Source organism: Phaseolus vulgaris, chromosome 1 (genome assembly GCF_000499845.2).
Source record: "Phaseolus vulgaris cultivar G19833 chromosome 1, P. vulgaris v2.0, whole genome shotgun sequence".
Classification (NCBI taxonomy): domain Eukaryota; kingdom Viridiplantae; phylum Streptophyta; class Magnoliopsida; order Fabales; family Fabaceae; genus Phaseolus; species Phaseolus vulgaris.
The window spans coordinates 47,014,248-47,033,732 of NC_023759.2; the positions used below are offsets into that span (position 1 = coordinate 47,014,248).

Below are 19,485 nucleotides of genomic sequence, written 5' to 3' on the forward strand. Positions count from 1 at the left end.
TATTTATTGAAAGACATTATAAATCTATTATATCATGTTGCTAAAACATGCAACTTTTCTTTTCCCTCGTATATCTGGATTATACCCACACACACATTTATATATATATTCTTTTACCAAGTTGCCAAACAACGACACTTATCCTTCCCAAACATGTTGAGATCCCATTCATGTATTGTTCAGTTGACAACAAAAATTTGAAAAAGGTGAATTATGTATCATCTTTTCAATCATAAGTAAAAATAATAATAACGATAGTGTATTGGTTTCTTTTTTAATAAATACATTTTTCACTACGTCTCCGTTAATCCATTATTACTGTAAATAACTATTTTTAAAAAATTAATGCTTCTATTGAAAATTTCCGTATCTTGTCTTATGCATGTTTGCTGAATCTAATACCACTAATCACAACTTTTATACATAGGACAATTTTTAAATAAATTTATTTGAACCTAACTCTACCTTATAAAATTATCTTGAAATGTGAGATTTGCACCCACTTGTATACTATAAAATGTTTTTATCTCTAAATCAACTTAAAATGTGAGATTTGCACTCACTTATATACTACAAAATATTCTTATCTCTTTGTGATCTCCAACACACTCTTTGCACCTTCAACTCATGCATGAGACTATATATTTATGGTTTGATAGGAGCCTGATAGCGGGTGACACCATAAGTCCAACAAACTTTCGTTATAATAGACTCTAAATGACTTTGATAAAGTTGAGCAAGTTAAAACAGAGATTATTATACTGTCGAGAAGATTAAACGAGGTTGTGAAAAACTCTAACGTGGGTGTGAAGGTTGAGCTCAAAGAACGTCAAGTCTTGGATCTTCACCATAGTAACAATATCGCAATTGACACACGTTTAAGACCGGTCTATAATCTTTCAACCATTCAAACCAACATCAACTCTTCTCACCACTATCTCTGATATTGAGTCTACAAACTTTTTAACATGTGATATGATATGACTTGAATTATTGATTTTTTTTATCCTTTTTATAATGTTTCCTTTTATTTTTTTTTAATATTTTATAATGTAAAAATATGCACATTTAATATTTATTATAATAACAAAAATAGTTACCAAAATTTTATTAAATTTTATTTATAGATAATGTGAAAAATAGAAACAAGAAGTATTTTATAAAATAATTATTTAAATTTTAAAATAAATATATCTATATATAAATATAAAAATAAAAAATTCGGATATATAGTACTGTATTTGTGTTTTCGCTATTATAAATAACAGCAATTGTTTTCGTTAATTATGATTCAAGATTATTTTTAATAATATGATCAACCAAATTATTATAGTCTTTAATTTTGTATCATGAATGCTTTAATAATTAAATGATCATTGCATAATATTTTTTAAAATGCTTAAAAATACATGCAACACAACCATATTCAAAGAAATAAGAGTACATGATAAATAATTATTCACTAAACAATAGATAAGTGCTTACATTTGTTTCGAATTTATTTATTTATTTTTAAATAAAAACTTTTATGTTAAACATTAATATGAAACTCAACAATTTTGAACTTATTTATTTAAATTTTAAAGTTTTTTTTTTTCAAATTGCTAGGTATATTAAAGAAAACTCACAGTATTTTTATGTTTTTTTTTTAAAAGAAAGGACAAAATATTTTAGATTAAAAAGTTTAAAATATTTTTTAAAAATGTATGAGTTCACGAAATTATTATTTTAAATATAACAGATAATTCTTTTTAAAAAAAATATTTTCTCAAAAATTAAATTAAAAAAGGTATAAAGGTACCATCACTCACTCCAAATTGTTTTTTGATGATGAAAAATATTTTTTACTGTGGTCCTTTTGGTTTTTTTGTTTTGGTCTAGAATCCCATAAACCCTCTCAGTAGACCTGGAGTGAAGTGGCTGTGGTTCCATTAAATAAAGAAATAGAGATATTCGTATGATTCTCCAGATCTGTTCCTCCACCTTAGGTTGAATTCATCGCCGAGCATCAGATCCGAAATGACGATCGGAGATGCTTTTCTATGCTTACTATTAATTGCAACTTGTTGGATTTCAGCTGCTTCTGCTGATTCCATCTATGGCTGCGGAGGTTTTGTTGAGGTAAAGTAATGTGCATTTCTATCAGCCTCGGCAGTGAAAAACGCAGTGAAGAATTCAAACGCCGATTTCCTCATGATTAGTATCACTATCGATGCTCAGAAAGCGCTATTGATTTTCAGTCATTTGGATTGGGAAAATAAATGCATGGATCTTAAATTTGTGCTTTACCTCACTATTCGTTTGTGATTTCTGTTTTTTATTTATATCTAACTCTGATGAATTCGCTTGTTTATTTTAGTGTGATGTTTACTTTTTTTTTTTTTTAATTTTCGTCTCTTTTTTGTAATATTCGCTGGATGTTTATTTTTGCTTACAAAGTTGGGTTATCGCAGGCAAGCTCATCGTTGGTAAAATCGAGAAAACAAACTGATACCAAGTTGGACTATTCCGATGTCACGGTAAGTGCGTGTAACCTGCTGACTCTTACCAAACGAATATTTTTTCCTTTACAAAATGTTTGAAAAGTGGGAGGAACTCAGACTTTTATTGTAAGAAATTATTTTCATGCCTTCTTCAATATCCAATTCCTTTCTCTTCTTTCTACCATTTGTTTCCAGGTTCAACTATCTTGCAGCAAATTTATGTTTTCCCATCGGTAATATCCACTGTAAAATTGAAAAAAATATATTAATAATAAGCTATCCTTACAATATACAACCATAGAAAGAAGAATAAGACAAACCTCATGATATTTGGGTATATTGATAGCGCTTCCACAAACTTGTAATCTCCAAAGCTATATTTGGCTATAGTTTGCTTTCTCACCTTCTTAAACTTGAGATATAGCTTGACATCCTCTTGTTATGCAAACTTTTCCCAAAGATGACTTTTGAGGTGGTCATCTTCTTCAGCGACTTGCATAAAGAGTGGAGTTTGGATACATTTTCAAAATAATCCTTTTTGCTATGATGCCAATATATATTCTAGACGACGTCAATGTTCCGACTTCAATTACTAGGGTCAATCACCGCACCCGGAGTGTGTTGTCCGCTTTGGAGCTTAGAGTTCCGTCATGGTTTTGCCCTTAAAAGATGTCAAAGTGTATTTAAAGTGTCCTTGACTCCTAAGTGATGTGAGGCTATTGGACATGTGTGAATAGTTCTAAACCTTGCTAAACACTACATACGAAGTGCTCTCCTAGAGTTTAGCAAGGATTGGAATCATGAAAAAAAGAGTTAAGGACACCATCATTGGTATTTATACATTAGTGGCTAAAGGAGATGACTACACGTTGGACACCATCAGTGGGAGAAGTCTATGTAACAAGGAAGATGTCAAGGATGTATTACAAGTTAAGAAAGAGGAGATCACAAAACATGAATGTTCAGACCATATTAGAGATTCAAAGAGTTTGTGAAATAATTATCAATGTAGCCAAATATCGTAAGATTTGTCTTATTCTTAAGTACTCGGGAGAAAAAAATAAGTATATTTTTACTTCAGCGTTTGGAAAAGTTGGATAAGGTAGCTTTTATGAAAGTTGAATGCACAAATTGATTTTAACTCATGGGAAAAATTTATTTTATTTTACTTTTTCATTTTTCTTCTAGTATAAGCGTTTGCTTAGATGTTTATTCATTCAAGATCTAAGTACTTGTTCACTAAGCTTTATGTACACGAGGTCTTATGCCATAGATTTGACTAGGCTTTTATGCAGAAGTTTATTTTAAATAGGGCCAAAGTGTTATTCAATTAGCTCTTATTACACGAGGGCTTGTGTCATAGATTCAAAACTATGAATATTATTGGGATAAGCTAAAAAGAGATAAAACAGCTTGTGAGAGTCATATGCCATTTTCTTAAACTCTAAGAAGCTCCCCATAAATTATTTCAAATGCCCCTCACTGGTTCCATTTTATTTTAACTAATTATTTTGCACAATAGCTGTAATGATGTTACTGGCTTCAGTGGTTTGTTACGGTTAAACAAGACATTCATAAAAAAGTCCTATCTCGTCCTCTTTGCTATATACTATTATTGGGAAAAGGATGTGGTGTTGCTCATCCAAGCATTCATTTCAACTTGCATTCAACAACATTTAATTGATCGATTTGTTGTAGGTTGAGCTTCAAACTGTGGATGGACTGGTAAAGGACAGAACACAATGCGCTCCAAATGGATACTACTTTATTCCAGTATATGACAAGGTGAATTTTATTATAATTTGTACACATTTAGGTTTGTTTGAGCAACTTTTTTCAGCATAATGCCATTGAGGCGTATTCATTATTCAGTTCTTCTCAATGCAATTATTTTCATCACAGGGCTCCTTTGTAATTAAAATTAATGGACCTCCCGGATGGACATGGGATCCAGAAAAGGTTAGTTATTTATCTGTTATAATCTGCATGCATGACCACTCCTCTCTTTCTCAATCTGGATGTAATATGAGATTATTTTTATGATTCTTACACTCATTTGTTTCCGCCCCTCTTGTCCTACAGGTTCCTGTGGTGGTTGACAATAATGGTTGCAATGGCAATGAAGATATAAACTTTCGTTTCACAGGGTAGGCTATTATTCTGATTTTTTAACTGCACATGGTTTTTGATTTTGGAGCATATTATTAAAATGAATGAAATGTTAGGGTGAATGGTATCCTTGTGGATTTAGTTTTTAAATGTGCCCAAAGATGTCATATGATCCATGTAACCAATTTCTTGTTAAATAAGGCTATTGTTATTGTTGTATGTCCTGTGCATGCCGAACTTGCTTATGCTCTAAATTTGAAATTACCTACAAAGTTTTGTATATTTTAGGTTCACTATATCTGGTAGAGTTGTGGGAGCTGTAGGGGGAGAAAGCTGCTCAATTAAAAATGGAGGCCCATCAAATGTAAAAGTTGAATTATTATCCCTTTCAGGCGATCTTGTCTCTTCCGTCTCAACTTCATCATCAGGGAGTTACTTGTTTACAAATGTCATTCCAGGTAGGGGAGTCTCTGTTTAGTTGTTTACTTTGGTTGGAAAATTATTGGCTTTCAATTCTTTTATTATGTAGGGAGCCTTGTACCAGTGGAAATTATTACTACATATAAGTAGTTGTCCAAGATTCATCTATATAGGATTAATATTTATGTGACATGAAGATATAGGGTGTATAAAAATATATATGGTTTACAGATAGGTGAAATTGATTTCAAATTTCCACACAAAAGTATGATTTCACTGGAGGTAAACACAATCGGTTGAGAAGTAGTTGAGGATGAACCAGATGAACTGGGGTTGAATGAGATTGTCTAATTAATATTATGTGCTTAGAATTGTTCTGGATCCAAGAAAATGGAATGAAAGTTTGGTTGGGTAATTAGGTTTAATGTATAAAAAGTATCTCTTTCTGCACTTTGAAATGAGTGGGGTTGGAAATGGAGCATTTAATGATTATTACTTAATACTTTACCAAGCAGCTTAGATATTGTGTTTATGAAAGTACTGCTGTTTTTGTTGTGTTAAAAGAGAAAAAGGAGAGGCACAAAGCTGTTGAATTTGTGGCTTATTACAAGAAATACTAATAATGAGGGGATATGTTGTTCCCCTAAATCAGAGATGACATCCCTATTTTCTCAACAACATATCTTTTTAATTGACTACCCTATAGAATCTTGAGATTTAAGTGTCCTATGATGTACTTTCTGCTCTCTATCCTAATTTGTCCACTTCTAAGAAACTTCCATGAAGGATCTCTTTGGGTGTCTTGTTTGTCCTTGATCAAGATGGGCAAACTTGATCCTATAGCTTTAAAGCGTGTCCTTATTGTATGCTCCTCTTCTCAAAATTGGTATAAGTGTTGCCATTCTCCATATGAGAAATTGTGTCCTTGGATTTCACCTTTGACGAGGAACATAATCATTTCACTCAACCTTATCTTGAGGGGACAATCTTACGGAAGATAGGGAGATTCATTTTGAAATACTTCTTCTTTTCCAAGTCTTGAGTTAACTTCTCATGACCTTGAAAAGGAACTGGAACAAGAACCATTGGCTCAAACTCAAAATGAATCTAAGAAGAATGCTCCAGCTAGACTTGAAAATGTAACACAATAATCTAGACCATATATATTTTGAATGTATCCTTTAATTACTAATCTAGCTCAATGGTGATTAACTTCACCATTAAGCCCAACTTTAATGGTGTAGACCCGCCAATATCCAACTATCATTTTCCCGAGGAGGAGAGAAACCAATTCCCATGTGCTACTGTTTCAAAGACCCTGGATCTCAACAATCATGGTTTGTCTCCATTTGGGATGCGCAAGTACTTTTGCAACATTTCTAGGAATAGTAAAATATGATAACGAGGAAACAAGGAGAGCTATGAAGGAGACAATTGATGGTAACTCGAAATTATAAATAAGGTGAAGATTACGAGTAGAACAAATGCCCTTTTTTAAGAGCAATTGGCCAACCAAAATCATCATCTGTCATTAGGAATTGTGGTAGCAGCAACTAATGGTGGTGAATGACATGAATTAGGTAACTCTCCTTGCAATATTAGACCAATTCTTGGTGTCTTGTGTGGTATGTAATGGGAGGTGGTGGAGAGGAGAATAAAATATCGGTTTTTCTCTTCTCATAAGTAATAATACTATCTGACCAGAGAGTCCAATTAAGTTGTCCATTGATTTTGTTCAAAATCAATTGTTCTTGCTATTGTTTCGTTATTTTCTATTCTTCATCACCAAATTGTTCACACAAATGGGCAACACTCTTGATGGTGATTGCAGGAAAATATGAACTACGTGCTTCAAATCCTGGTATGGAAGTTGAAGTTAAAGGTTCAACACAGGTTAGATAGTGTTTGCATTCAGCATTTTTCTTGTGTTTATACCCATTTATTGGATGTCACATTTTATTGTCATAAGACATTTAATGAGCTTTCATATTGTGCTTACTATTTTTCTAATATTGTGTTTCTTGCAGATTGAATTGGGCTTTGGAAACGGGGTAGTTGATGATGTTTTCTTTGTCCCTGGATATAGTATCAGTGGATTTGTTGTTGCTCAGGTAATGTTTGTTGAAGGGACAAATCATTTTCAAAATTTTACTTTCCTTTTGTTATTGCTATATCATTTTCTTTGTAAAATTATTATGTTATAATCTAGTGAAAAGATCTATATATTTCAATGACATACAATAACAACAACAAGAAAAGCTTTCTCCCACTTGTGATTATGTTATGATTATGTTGAAGGATGTTTATGTTCTCAATCAGTTTAAACTTCCAAAATAGTTTAATGTGGTTTTTAATTTGACAGTTTAATTGAAACCTTTTTCATGTATCTTTGCCTAACATTTGGTTCTTCCTTTTCCAGGGAAATCCTATTGTAGGAGTTCATATTTTCTTATATTCAGATGATGTTTCTAACGTAGAATGTTTGCAAGGCTCTGCTACTGGCCCACGACAAGAAAAAGCTCTTTGTCATGCTGCATCAGATGCCGATGGAATGTTCACATTCAATTCAATACCTTGTGGTAATTACGTATTTGAGTTCTTATTCTGTCATGTACCCCCTCTTGATGTGTCTGTGTGGTTCAGCTGAAGTTGAGCCCTATAAGGAGCTTCTGCAACATGTTTTTAACGTGTCTGATAGGGAGTGTTGAATTTCTGATGCCTAACATTGATGAAAAGGAATATTCTTTCCCAGTGTGTTTTTGTCATCTTGTTTGTAGTTTGTGCATTTAATTTTTAAACAAACACTTACTTGCAATTATATGTATGCAACTGTGTTTTCAAAATTCCTGGAACTTCACCCTTAACATACATATGGCAATTAGTCTCCAGGTTATGGATCATATTAAATTCCACTTCAAAACATTTCTTGTACTTACTCCTCTACAGTTGCTATTCCTTTTTGGCGTATTGAATATTTATCATCTTGCTGTCCTTGAAAATTGCTATTGCATACTGCTAGAACCTATTTTGCTTAATTTAGTGCTTGCACTTTTTTTTATCAACATACAGGGAGTTATGAACTTGTTCCCTACTATAAGGGTGAAAATACAGTATTTGATGTTTCACCACCCAGCGTTTCAGTTAATGTCAAGCATCAGCATGTAACGGTGCCTCCAAAATTTCAGGTAGACTATATGGATAAAATGTTTCATACACAAAACAATCATCACTTTTTGTTTCCTATGGCATTCAGAAAAATACTAGTGCTATCATTGTGGGGTAAATAAAAAAATTGAATTATGTATTACAATTGAGTTCAGGACTGCAGGCCTAGTGAATTTTTCATTAAATGAAATGTAAATGCTGGATTGTGTTTCAGTATTTCAGAAAAATCTATTGAAAAATAACTGCTTTTTTTACTCCTCTTTCCACATAAATGTTGTATTATTGAACATATGCCATTGGAGGCATGCTAGCTAAGCTCTTGCATATTCATCTAGTGCATATCCTTTTTTTTTTCTTTCTAATTTTAAATAAGATTCCACTGTAAGAACGGCCAATTATTTATGTGAAGTGTGAATGATGATGATTATACTTTATTTTTTGATAATTTGGCATCAAACTAACCAAGGATAGCTTAGTCCTCTTTGGCCACAACAGTTAACTATTGGGTGATGGCTTTGGTTAGCGGCAGCAAATGTTGATGGAAGGAAAACTTTTTGCTGCTAGTTGCATATATTTCTGGTTATCACTTAATTTATTAAAATTTGTAAGTAAATATTACTGCTGAAAAATACATAAAAAAATTCCAAAAGAAATTGGAAATTAAGATTTGAATTGCAAAATATCTAGGTACCAAATATAGATATGACTGTTTTGAAAAGTTATAAATATTTCCCATTTCGTATGTTGAAAAAGAATTGGTTTAGTCATAACAATTGTATTGTACTTTTACTGATATCAATCTATTATTGGGGTTATGCGTATGCTATTTTGCTCTCAAGTATGTGCTATCAATGTTAATTCTCTCAGGTAACTGGATTTTCTATTGGAGGCCGTGTAGTTGATGGAAATGGCTTGGGAGTGGAGGGTGTCAAAATCATAGTTGATGGTCATAAAAGGTCAATTACTGATAATCAAGGATATTACAAACTTGATCAGGTATTGGTATTAACATGGGTAAATGTGCTTCTGGAAGCTCGTTAATTGGCAAGATATTATATTTTGTTTTAGTTTAGGACACAGATTCTGAATCTTTTGGTCATGAACTTTTGTTCACTTTTTTCTCAATAATGTTTCTCTTGTAGCTTTTCTTGTTTGTTTGTATGATTTTGTTTTTTCTATCAATCTGAGTACGTTTTTTTCAATCTCCCTGGACTGTGAATATCAATTAGAGCCTAAGCCAGCGTACTTTTTACTCTTTTTTTTGTTTCATTTTAGATTGTGCTCAGCTGGTAATACCTTTCAATTGATTGTATTTTCTTCTACATTTACATTGACATTTTGTTTTACTCTTTCTTTTCTATGTTATATTTATTAGGTTACATCCAAGCACTATACCATAGAGGCCCAAAAGGAGCATTACAAATTCAAGAATTTGGAGAATTATATGGTAAAAAATATCATAACAATTCTAGTGGAATTTTGAGTTTATTATACAGCTCTCTTAGTAGGATGATGAAAATTCTTAGATGGTGTAAAAATGCTGCTGTGTGGCTCTTGTTTCAAAGTCTATTTGCTTACTCAGGTATTGCCAAATATGGCTTCAATAGAAGACATCAATGCCATTTCATACAATCTTTGTGGTTTGGTTAGGATGGCTAATGGTGGTTTGAAAGCAAAGGTATGCATATTCTCTATACGTAATTTACTTTTAGTAACATTTTCATCTTAGAGTTAAAGTTGAAATCTTTTGATAATTGTACTACTAGGTAGCTTTGACTCATGGACCTGATAATGTGAAACCACAAAAGAAGCAAACAGATGAAAATGGAAACTTCTGCTTTGAGGTATGTTAGCTTGGTGAGAATAAATCATTAAGTTTTTGTTTTTTTGTAATGTTGGCAGTGCATCTAGTATAATGTAATGTGGATACAAGTAGCTTGAGCAGAAAGAGAAGAGGTGGTAGATATGGATTTTAAATAACAGATTCAACCTTATGTTCTGGGAGTGTTGGCTTATTTAATAAGCAGCATGTTGCCATCAAATCTATCTAATTTTATTGTACATTTTTATCTGTTGGTGGCAAGCATTGGGAGGAATGTTCTAACCTTTAAACTGTTGACTCTGTGACATACTTTTATGTTTGGTGATGCTTGTTTTATGAACTCAATTTGGGATCCCTAAATGCATTAACCGTACATTAGCAATAATTGAAACTCATTGAAGCTTCAACGCCTATGGCATAATTTTTCTAAGGTAGTCTTTTGTTTGAACGGCTGTAGTTTTATTAAGGTATTTGATTTACAGTATTTTATAGTAAATATTTTTGTTCAAGTGTCAAAAAAGGGCCAATTTTCAGCATCTGCAGTTCATAAGAGAACTTTTGTGTTTAAAGATGGTTCATAGCTACTGTCCAAATCATGTCTTGAATTATTGTTAAAATAATTTTATTGATTTTTCTTTAATGATGTATATAGAGTATTTGCTGAAATTTTATTGTTCATTTCTTAGTAGTACTGATCTACAAATTATTTGCTTTATGTCTAGGTTCTTCCTGGTGAATATCGGTTGTCAGCCATTGCTGCAACTCCTGAGAATGCTGCTGGACTCATGTTTGCTCCATCTTATATCGATGTTGTGGTCAAAAGTCCCCTGTTGAATATTGAATTTTCACAAGTAATTTTTCACCCATATTAGCTTTAGGTTGTCTTGTGTTCTTCTTAGTTCATTCTTCCTTTTTCCTTCAGTTTTTCCTGCATCATCATGCTGAATTCTATTGGAGGGAATCAAAATTTGAGTCCTATATTGATATAGTCATGGTAGTCAAAATCGAGATCTTGTACAAGACTGTGAAAGAAAATGTATATCGTTAATCAAGAGATTGTAACACGGTTTGTAAGATCCTATAAAATTCTGAAGGAATGAGTGGGAGCAAATGAGTGTTGTAAGATCCTACAAAATTGAGAGAGATGAGATGAGAGCGAGTGTAGTGTTGAAACAAAAGGCAAAAGAGGGAGTGTTGAAAGGTATAAGAGGAGGATTGGAAGAGACAGTTGAAACTGAAAAAAAAGGAGCGAAATTAAGGATTGTTGTGGGTTGCTCAAAGGTAATTTGTGGGAAGCAATTTGGTAAGGAAAAAAAAAGGGGGGGAAAGGGACTGTGGCTAGTGTTCTCAGGGATTTATTTTGGTATGTAAAAAGGGGTTCTATGAGGGGTAACATAAGTTTATGGATTATATGAGAAGTGCATAGGTTTATTTTGGGTGGCAAAAGGGGGCTGTAATAAAGGTGCTTTGGGTTTAGTTTGGGGGTAAATGGAAAAAAAAAGAGGGCGCAGCAAAGTTGTTTTAAAGTAAAAGGGGAACAGTAAAAATTACTTACAAAATGAAAGAAAGAAAGAGTGGGGTTATTGGGTTTTGGCCTAAAAGTTTGAATATTATAATTCTTAAGAAACTGAAATTTAAGTTTAACTTACAAACTGATTTGTAAGGTGAAGTTTGCACCTACATACACTGTAATTTGACGTTATCTTTAGTTGATTTTGGTCTCTTCAATACAACTCGTCATGCCAAGGACTTAACATCTCAAGCATGGGACTAGCAGGAAACCCGATAATGGGTGACATGAGACCCAACAAACATAGGTTCTGGATGACACTGAATACCAATTTAAGAAAGTGTTTAAGTCCAACCCAATCCTACTAAACCGACTTGTAATGTGAGGTTTGCACTATAATTTAGCTTGATCTCTAGTCGATGTGGGTTCTTCAACAGTATTATTGGGTTGTGACCTAACCCATGAAGAGCCAATCAGGAAATACAGAAAAGCTTTGTGATACTGCTAGTTCCGATATTCACTGCTAGGCCTCAGATTTGATGTACTTACCTAGGCTATCGGAAAATATAAAGGAATTCTATTTGAAACTTTGTCATGCAGATATTTCACTGTTAGCACCACCCAGAATTTATATCACTGTACACCTCTACTCTAAAACATAAACATTGCAGAGAACAATGATGTGCAACATAGTATTAATGCTTTGATACCTGAATTTTATGAAGAGTGTGTGCCTGATGCATTTTCTCTATATTTTTGCAAAAAAATCAGTAGAAGCACTTCAAGTTTTTATTATATTCTGGCCATATTTGTTTATATGGATTATCAACATAATGGAATAGAGTTTTTAACTTGAATTTGATTTATTTATAGATTTTCTATACTGTTGAGTTTTTGTTTGATTCCTCTAAAAAACTTTTTCTTCATTTTCTTTAGGAATCTTTTTTATCTTTACCGCACAAAGACCAGGATATAGGCACTGATTTTATTGTTCTATTCTGATTATGTTCCGTATGTTTGTAGGCTCTGGTCAATATTCATGGTGCTGTATCCTGCAAGGAGAAATGTGGTCCATTTGTTACTGTTACTCTGGTGAGACAGGTTGAGAAACATAATGGAGAGAGAAAAACAATTAGGTTGACCGCTGAGAGTAGTGAATTTCAGTTTTCAGATGTTATTCCTGGAAAATACAGGCTTGAGGTTGATATTTTTTTGCATTCCCATTTTATTTGTGGTTTTTCTAGTAGAATCTCTTTTTTTTTTTAGTTTTATTTCCTGGAAAATATTTCTTTTTAATTTTCTACTACTTTTTGTCTAGTGTCAGTTTTTTTCTGGAATGTTTCTGATTTGTGTTTTGGCCTCTGTAACAATATTTGTTTTAGGTCAAACACAGTTCCCCTGAATCAGTCACCTTGGAAGATAATTGGTGCTGGGAACAGAGCTTCATAGATGTAAATGTTGGTGCTGAGGACGTAGAAGGAATCCTTTTTGTTCAAAAAGGCTACTGGGTCAATGTTATCTCCACTCACAATGTTGATGGTTACCTGACTCAACCAGATGGGTCAATTGTGAATTTGAAAATTCAGGTACAACAAATATAGCGGACCCAAAGATAGCAGTAAGTTGAAGCTTCATAAAAATTCATTTATGTTCTTTTTGTCTTGTCTACAGAAAGGTTCCCAGCGTATATGTGTAGAACATCCTGGTGTACATGAATTTAGCTTTGTTGACTCGTGTATCTTCTTTGGGAGTTCATCCGTGAAAATTAACACATCTAATCAATCGGTATGGAGAATTCAGATTCCATGATTACATTGTTCAGTTTTTCATGTAGTATTATATTTGTTTCTTTTGAGGATTTTCTTCCATAATTTTCTTTTTTTGTAGCCCATCCACCTTACTGGAGAAAAGTATCTTCTTAAAGGACAAATAAGTGTGCAGTCAGGCTTACTTGATGCATTACCTGAGAAAATAGTTGTTGATATCAAACATGACGAAGCTGGTGTTATTGATTATGCTACAGCCACACTGAAGTCCCATGCGAAAGATCAAACAGATACTGCTATATTTGAGTATTCTGTTTGGGGCAATCTAGGAGAAAAACTTACCTTTGTTCCTTGGGACTCGAGGTACTTATATTTAATCTAACTGGTTGTTCGAACAATTTCAATTAAATGTCTATTTTAGTTTTAATGGCTTTTGTAGAAGCAGATTGGATCAAGAAAGAAAATATGGTGTGAATACATAATAGCAATTACATCTTTGCCTATTTATCCTGGAAGGATTGACTGTGTACAGCTTGTAAAATAATACAGTAAAGTGGATTTATACCATTTTATGCTAACTGCTCATTCCTATCAATTTATGGAGTTACATCCAATATCTTGAGAACGAAGTTATAAGTTTTAAAAGTGTATTGTATGTGTCCAGTTTTCCTCCAAGGTTAAACACTTATATTAACTTACTTTTTTTTATGATTTCGTGGTGTTTATTAGTGTATTGTGCATATAATGCACGCAATTCTGTGATTCTGGGAAGTCGCATCTTGTAATCTTGTTGTTTAATACTTTAATTACTCATTTCATTTCTCCTTCCTATCCCTTCCCTCCTCTCTGTAGCTTTTGAAATGAAACTTATTCAAGCACTACTATCTACTAATTTATACCATTGACTTGTTCTTTTTTGGTTATAGGAATGATGGGGAGAAGAAACTTTTATTTTATCCTAGAGAACATCAAGTAAGTATCAAATATTAGTTTGTCTACTGATGTTTTTATTTGACTAACTGAGTTTTATTTACAAAATCCTTTTCCGTAGGTAACAGTGGCAGATGATAATTGTCAAGCTTATATTCCTGCATTTTCTTGTCAAGTGGGTGCTTACATTGAAGGATCAGTTTCACCTCCTCTTTCTGGTGTCCATATCAGAGTTTTTGCTGCTGGAGCCAGCAGCATTACTGCATTTAAAAGTGGTGAACTAGTTCTTGAAACAACCACTGATGCTGATGGTTCCTATGTGGCAGGACCTCTGCACAATGACATCGGTTACAATGTTGAGGCTTCAAAGGTAGTGTCTGTTCTCTGAACAAACTAAGTAAAGTTTATGCCTTATTTTAAAAATACTAGAATAGACTTAGTTTCTCTGCTTATCTGTGATGTTTCTGCTGCCATCTTGGTTTCTTACATTGTTTGATTTATTGTTTTTGTTTATATTTGCAGCCTGGATATCATTTAAAACAAGTTGCACCTCATTCTTTTACTTGTCAAAAGCTTAGTCAAATTTTTGTACACATACATCACAAAGATGATGCTAAAGAGCCCATTCCTTCTGTTCTGTTATCTTTGAGTGGTGACAATGGTTATAGAAACAACTCAGTATCAGGAACTGGAGGGACATTCCAGTTTGATAATTTGTTTCCTGGAACGTTCTATTTGCGTCCTGTTTTGAAGGTAATACTATAACTGGAGTACTTGACATAATTGTTATGATGTTGTATTCTACTACTTGTCATGTACTTCACATGCAACTTTTTATCAATCATCTCTAGTTCACATGTTGCTGCACTTGCAGTTAACAATATACTTGATTTGATTATGAATCCAGAATATCCCGTACAGATCATTGTGTTTTCTTTGTGTGTCCATATACCAATACTTCACTAAATTGTATTTGTGAAGTATCAAAGCGTTTAAAAAAAAGCTGTGGAACCTTTTCTGGTATTGAACTAGAAATAGAGTCTATCCTCTTTAAGGATAATGCTCGTTTAAAAAGAAAGCTGTGGAACCTTTTCTGGTATTGAACTAGAAATAGAGTCTATCCTCTTTAAGGATAATGTTCAAGAAGGGAGTGAGATTGGTACTGTTCCTTTTTATAGGTAACACTTTATAAAATATTTTTTGTAATATCGAAAAAGCATGTTCTTAATTTGGATTTGAAGGATAGTAATTATATGTTTGTTATGCTTTATGAATTTTTCTACAAATCTGAACTTGTATCCGGCATGTATTGCTTCCTATATCACCACAGGCTTGTATGATATCTGATACCCATTGCATCTGTGCATCATGGTTTCTTTACCCCCAAAGGGTATGAAAGGGTACTTACTTGTGATTGACAAAAATAAAGACATGAAAAAGAAAATGACAACTATCACATTTCATTGTCATGTTTGATCATTTTGTTTGCTTATCTAGAATCTTCATGTGTTCTTTTTTTCCAGATTGAATTCGTCACCTTGTTTATGCTTGTTCTAAATTGCCGATAAAAAAATAAATAATAAAAAATGCTTGTTCTAAACTGAGTAATTTTCTGCTTGTGTGCTATTCAACACAATTAAGAATAAGAAGTTGCAAAGTTTGTAAATATGAGGAATATTTAGTAAGTTGATGATTAAAATTATGCTGGTCATTGCTGAAAGCTACATCTTTGTCCACTTCCTTATTCAGTGTATATTATTTTCTTATTTTCTAGGAGTATGCTTTCTCACCTCCAGCACAGGCGATAGAACTTGGAGCAGGGGAGTTCAGAGAAGTTATTTTCCAGGCCACGCGCGTAGCCTACAGGTTTCACTTTGTTATTTCACCTTAGTTGCCCTTTCTTTCATTTAATGCAACAATAAGTATTTCTAGCTTTGTTTTAATAGTGGTTCCAACATTTTCTTTGAAATCATTGAAAATTTGAAACCAACTGTCCAGCACTATCTTAAACTGTAATTTGAATGTCTTTCCCTTGGATTAGAAAAGATATCTAACTCAGGTTCAAGTATTATCTTGCTTTTATATCTTTTCCTGATTTATGTATCTGATCTCATTTGCTATTTCTCTATTGATATGATATTTTTGCAGTAATTACAGCCCTAGTAATGCTGAGACACTAGACTAATTTTGAGACATATATAAATAAACTATAAACTGTTTAAAACAAGGACATCCTCTCATTTAAGAGCTGTGGGAGGGGCCACTACTGGTTTAGGTGAGGAACTTTATTCTGAAGCCTTGGGATGGCCACTGATCAGACTTAGATCTGTTGATTGTGGAATTTGGGTAAAAGTAGGAGCGCAACTCAAAATTATCTATTTTTAGTAGTTACACATAATATGTTCTTTGAATTTGTATCTCAGGCCACTCCCACTAAATAATCCAAATTTTGCACATACCTCAAGTAGCGAGCACATTAAATTCTTTTTTTTCTTAAATGCTGAATTGTTTCGTCAATTCCATTTGAAATGTAGTTTATTTAAAAGATCTATTCAAGTATGCATGACTTCAGTCTGATGTCGATTGAATCTTATCTATCAAGTGTGTATGATTTAAGTGTAAAGCACTAAATGCAAATCAATGCAAGGTGATGTAAAACATGCAATTTTCCTTACATGAAAGCACTTAAACAGATAAATTATGCTGGTGGATAGGACAGACAATATAAAACTAGTATCAGCGTAACCACATACAGCCAAACTGCAGAGCAAATTTTGAATCGACATGTTACTTTTTTTTGTTATATTTTATTACCAAGTAATTATATTCAATTTCTGTACACCCCATAGCCTTCTCTATCTTTTCCTGTGCTTGCACTTTCTGCATGGGCATACTTTACTCTGGAAGATGCTGAAGTTAATAAACTCTTACAGTGCTACTGGTGTTGTCACTCTGTTGTCTGGACAACCCAAAGGAGAGGTTTCAGTTGAAGCCCGGTCAGAGTCAAAAGGCTATTTTGAGGAAACAGTGACAGATTCCCATGGAAATTATCGTCTGAGAGGACTACAGCCTGACACTGTCTATGTTGTCAAAGTGGCTAGAAGGGATGCTCTAGGCAGTTCTAATATAGAACGTGCATCTCCAGATTCAATTGCTGTGAAGGTTAGTTTTCTGTAGCTTTAGGTTTTAAATGTTCTGTCATTGTTCTGATCCTGTAGTAAGCTTGTTGGTTGATGTTCCCAGGTTGGAACTGAAGATATCAAGGGTTTGGATTTTATAGTTTTTGAGCAGCCGGAAATGACAATTATAAGTTGCCACGTTGAAGGAAATGGTACAGATGAACTACGTAAACATCTGATGGTAGAAATTAGGTCCGCCACTGACCTTAACAAGATAGAGTCAGTCTTCCCCCTGCCAATTTCTAACTTCTTCCAAGTGAAGGGCTTATCAAAGGGAAGACACCTTCTACAGCTTCAATCTGGTCTCCCACAAAGCTCGCTTAAGTTTGAATCTGATATCATTGAGGTTGACTTGGAAAAAAATGTTCAAATCCATGTGGGCCCGCTGATATACAGGATTGAAGATCAACTGAAGCAGGTTTTTTCTTGTCTCCACTCTTTCTATTTTTGCCTGCCTTTGCTTTTCATAGCTTGTCATTAACTATTTTCTGTTTTCTTATATTGCTATGGTGCGGCACATAATTTTAATTTCTATTTCTTATACAATGCAGGAGTTGACTCCTGCACCAGTATTCCCTCTTATAGTTGGATTCCTAGTAGTTTCATTGTTTATTAGCATGCCAAGGTAAGATTGATATTCATCCCTTTTCACCTTAACTACAACTAGTTTTGAATTTCTATGGTCATGTATCCTTATTGGATCTCCTTCCCCTATTACTATATGAAGATTGAAGGATTTGTATCAAGCCACAGTAGACATACCTACACCGGGACTCAATGCGGCTTTAAGAAAAGACGTGAAGAAGCCAATGTTGCGAAAGAAGACCTATTAAATCTCCTGTCCGATCATTGAGGCTTATGGTAGTATAACTGCTCTTTAGAGTCTTAGTTAGGTTACTTTAATAGCATTCACGTTTACACAGGTTTGGATGCTCTTGTTTATGAATCTGGAGGGGGAAATGCAAAATAGTGTATAATAATTCTTCCTTTGTTTTTAGTATAATAGTATTATTTTACTTTTTGGCTGTGCAGCAAACGTCTTTTTGGCTGAAGCAGCATGTATTTGTTGCTTCTGAATTTTTGTGATATTTTTTTTTCCAGCCATTGTATTGACCTCGAACGTTTTGACCCTAGTTGGAACTGTCTGATTTGTTTATCTTACTCCGAAGGAACTTGGTTTTTAAATCTCATCCCCTTCATGAGCACCAGTAGAACTAGATTGTAATACCAGTTTTAACTGACATGTAAGACAATTTTGGCTTCATCAATTACCGAATAGAGCCATTCCATTCTAATACGTGAGTTTGCACGTTGAATTCTGATGTATTAGACAATAGTTTGACACTTTTACTTAATCTTTGTACTGTTTAAGATCTCTTAGTGTTAATTATAAGGTTACAAGTTTAAGATGTGAGTTTAAAAGAGTTTATTGAAATATTTTGATATAACAAAATTTAAGATTTACAAGAAAAATATTGATTCGAGTGAGTTTTGTAAGATTTTTTCATTAAAGTAAAATTTTAAGAAAATTTAGTAAAATTTATAAAAAGATAAATTAAAATCTTATGATAAATTTTGCAATGAAGATAATGTTATTTCCATCAAGTATTGGTTATTTGAATTCTTGAATGACAAGATTTTATTTTAATATACGATTTAACAAGAAAAGTAATTTATTTCTCTGTTAAATTGTACAGTCTATTATAAATTTATTTATGAAATATTTTTATTTTTAAATAATTACCTTGCAAATGGAGGCTCAATTCCCTATCTAGCACCATTTACATCTTTATTTCTCTATCTAGCACCCTTTTGTTTTTATTTCCCTATCTAGCATCCTTTTGTTTTTATTTTCCTATCTAGCACTCTTTTATTTTTTATTTCCCTATCTAGCATCATCTTAAAAATAAATAAATAAATAATAAATTATTATTTTTTTAATAATTTTAATTTTGAATGCATTAAAAAATATATATTTTTAATGTTTAAAATAATTAGAAATATAATTAATGAATAAATAAATGAGTTTTTACTAAATAAAAATAAAAAAGTAATAAATTAAAAATGTTTACTTTAAAATTATTTTTTTTAAAATGAAGAA

At 32.9% G+C, this 19,485-nt stretch overlaps 1 protein-coding gene across 1 annotated transcript; it reads left to right on the forward strand.

The window, feature by feature from the left end:
* The first annotated feature begins 1,819 nt into the window (after nt 1-1,819).
* LOC137814797 (uncharacterized) lies at nt 1,820-18,569 on the forward strand. The gene is made up of 27 exons (XM_068617707.1): nt 1,820-2,121; nt 2,454-2,519; nt 4,182-4,268; nt 4,386-4,442; nt 4,566-4,630; nt 4,881-5,050; nt 6,844-6,905; nt 7,040-7,123; nt 7,432-7,591; nt 8,082-8,197; nt 9,045-9,173; nt 9,553-9,624; nt 9,760-9,855; nt 9,944-10,021; nt 10,722-10,850; nt 12,533-12,709; nt 12,892-13,095; nt 13,181-13,294; nt 13,397-13,638; nt 14,202-14,247; nt 14,327-14,575; nt 14,728-14,958; nt 15,980-16,071; nt 17,139-17,367; nt 17,449-17,802; nt 17,936-18,009; nt 18,112-18,569. The coding sequence occupies exons 1-27, from the start codon at nt 2,020-2,022 to the stop codon at nt 18,215-18,217; spliced, it is 3,591 nt and encodes a 1,196-aa protein (XP_068473808.1). The 5' UTR covers nt 1,820-2,019; the 3' UTR covers nt 18,218-18,569.
* The last annotated feature ends 916 nt before the right edge of the window (nt 18,570-19,485 follow it).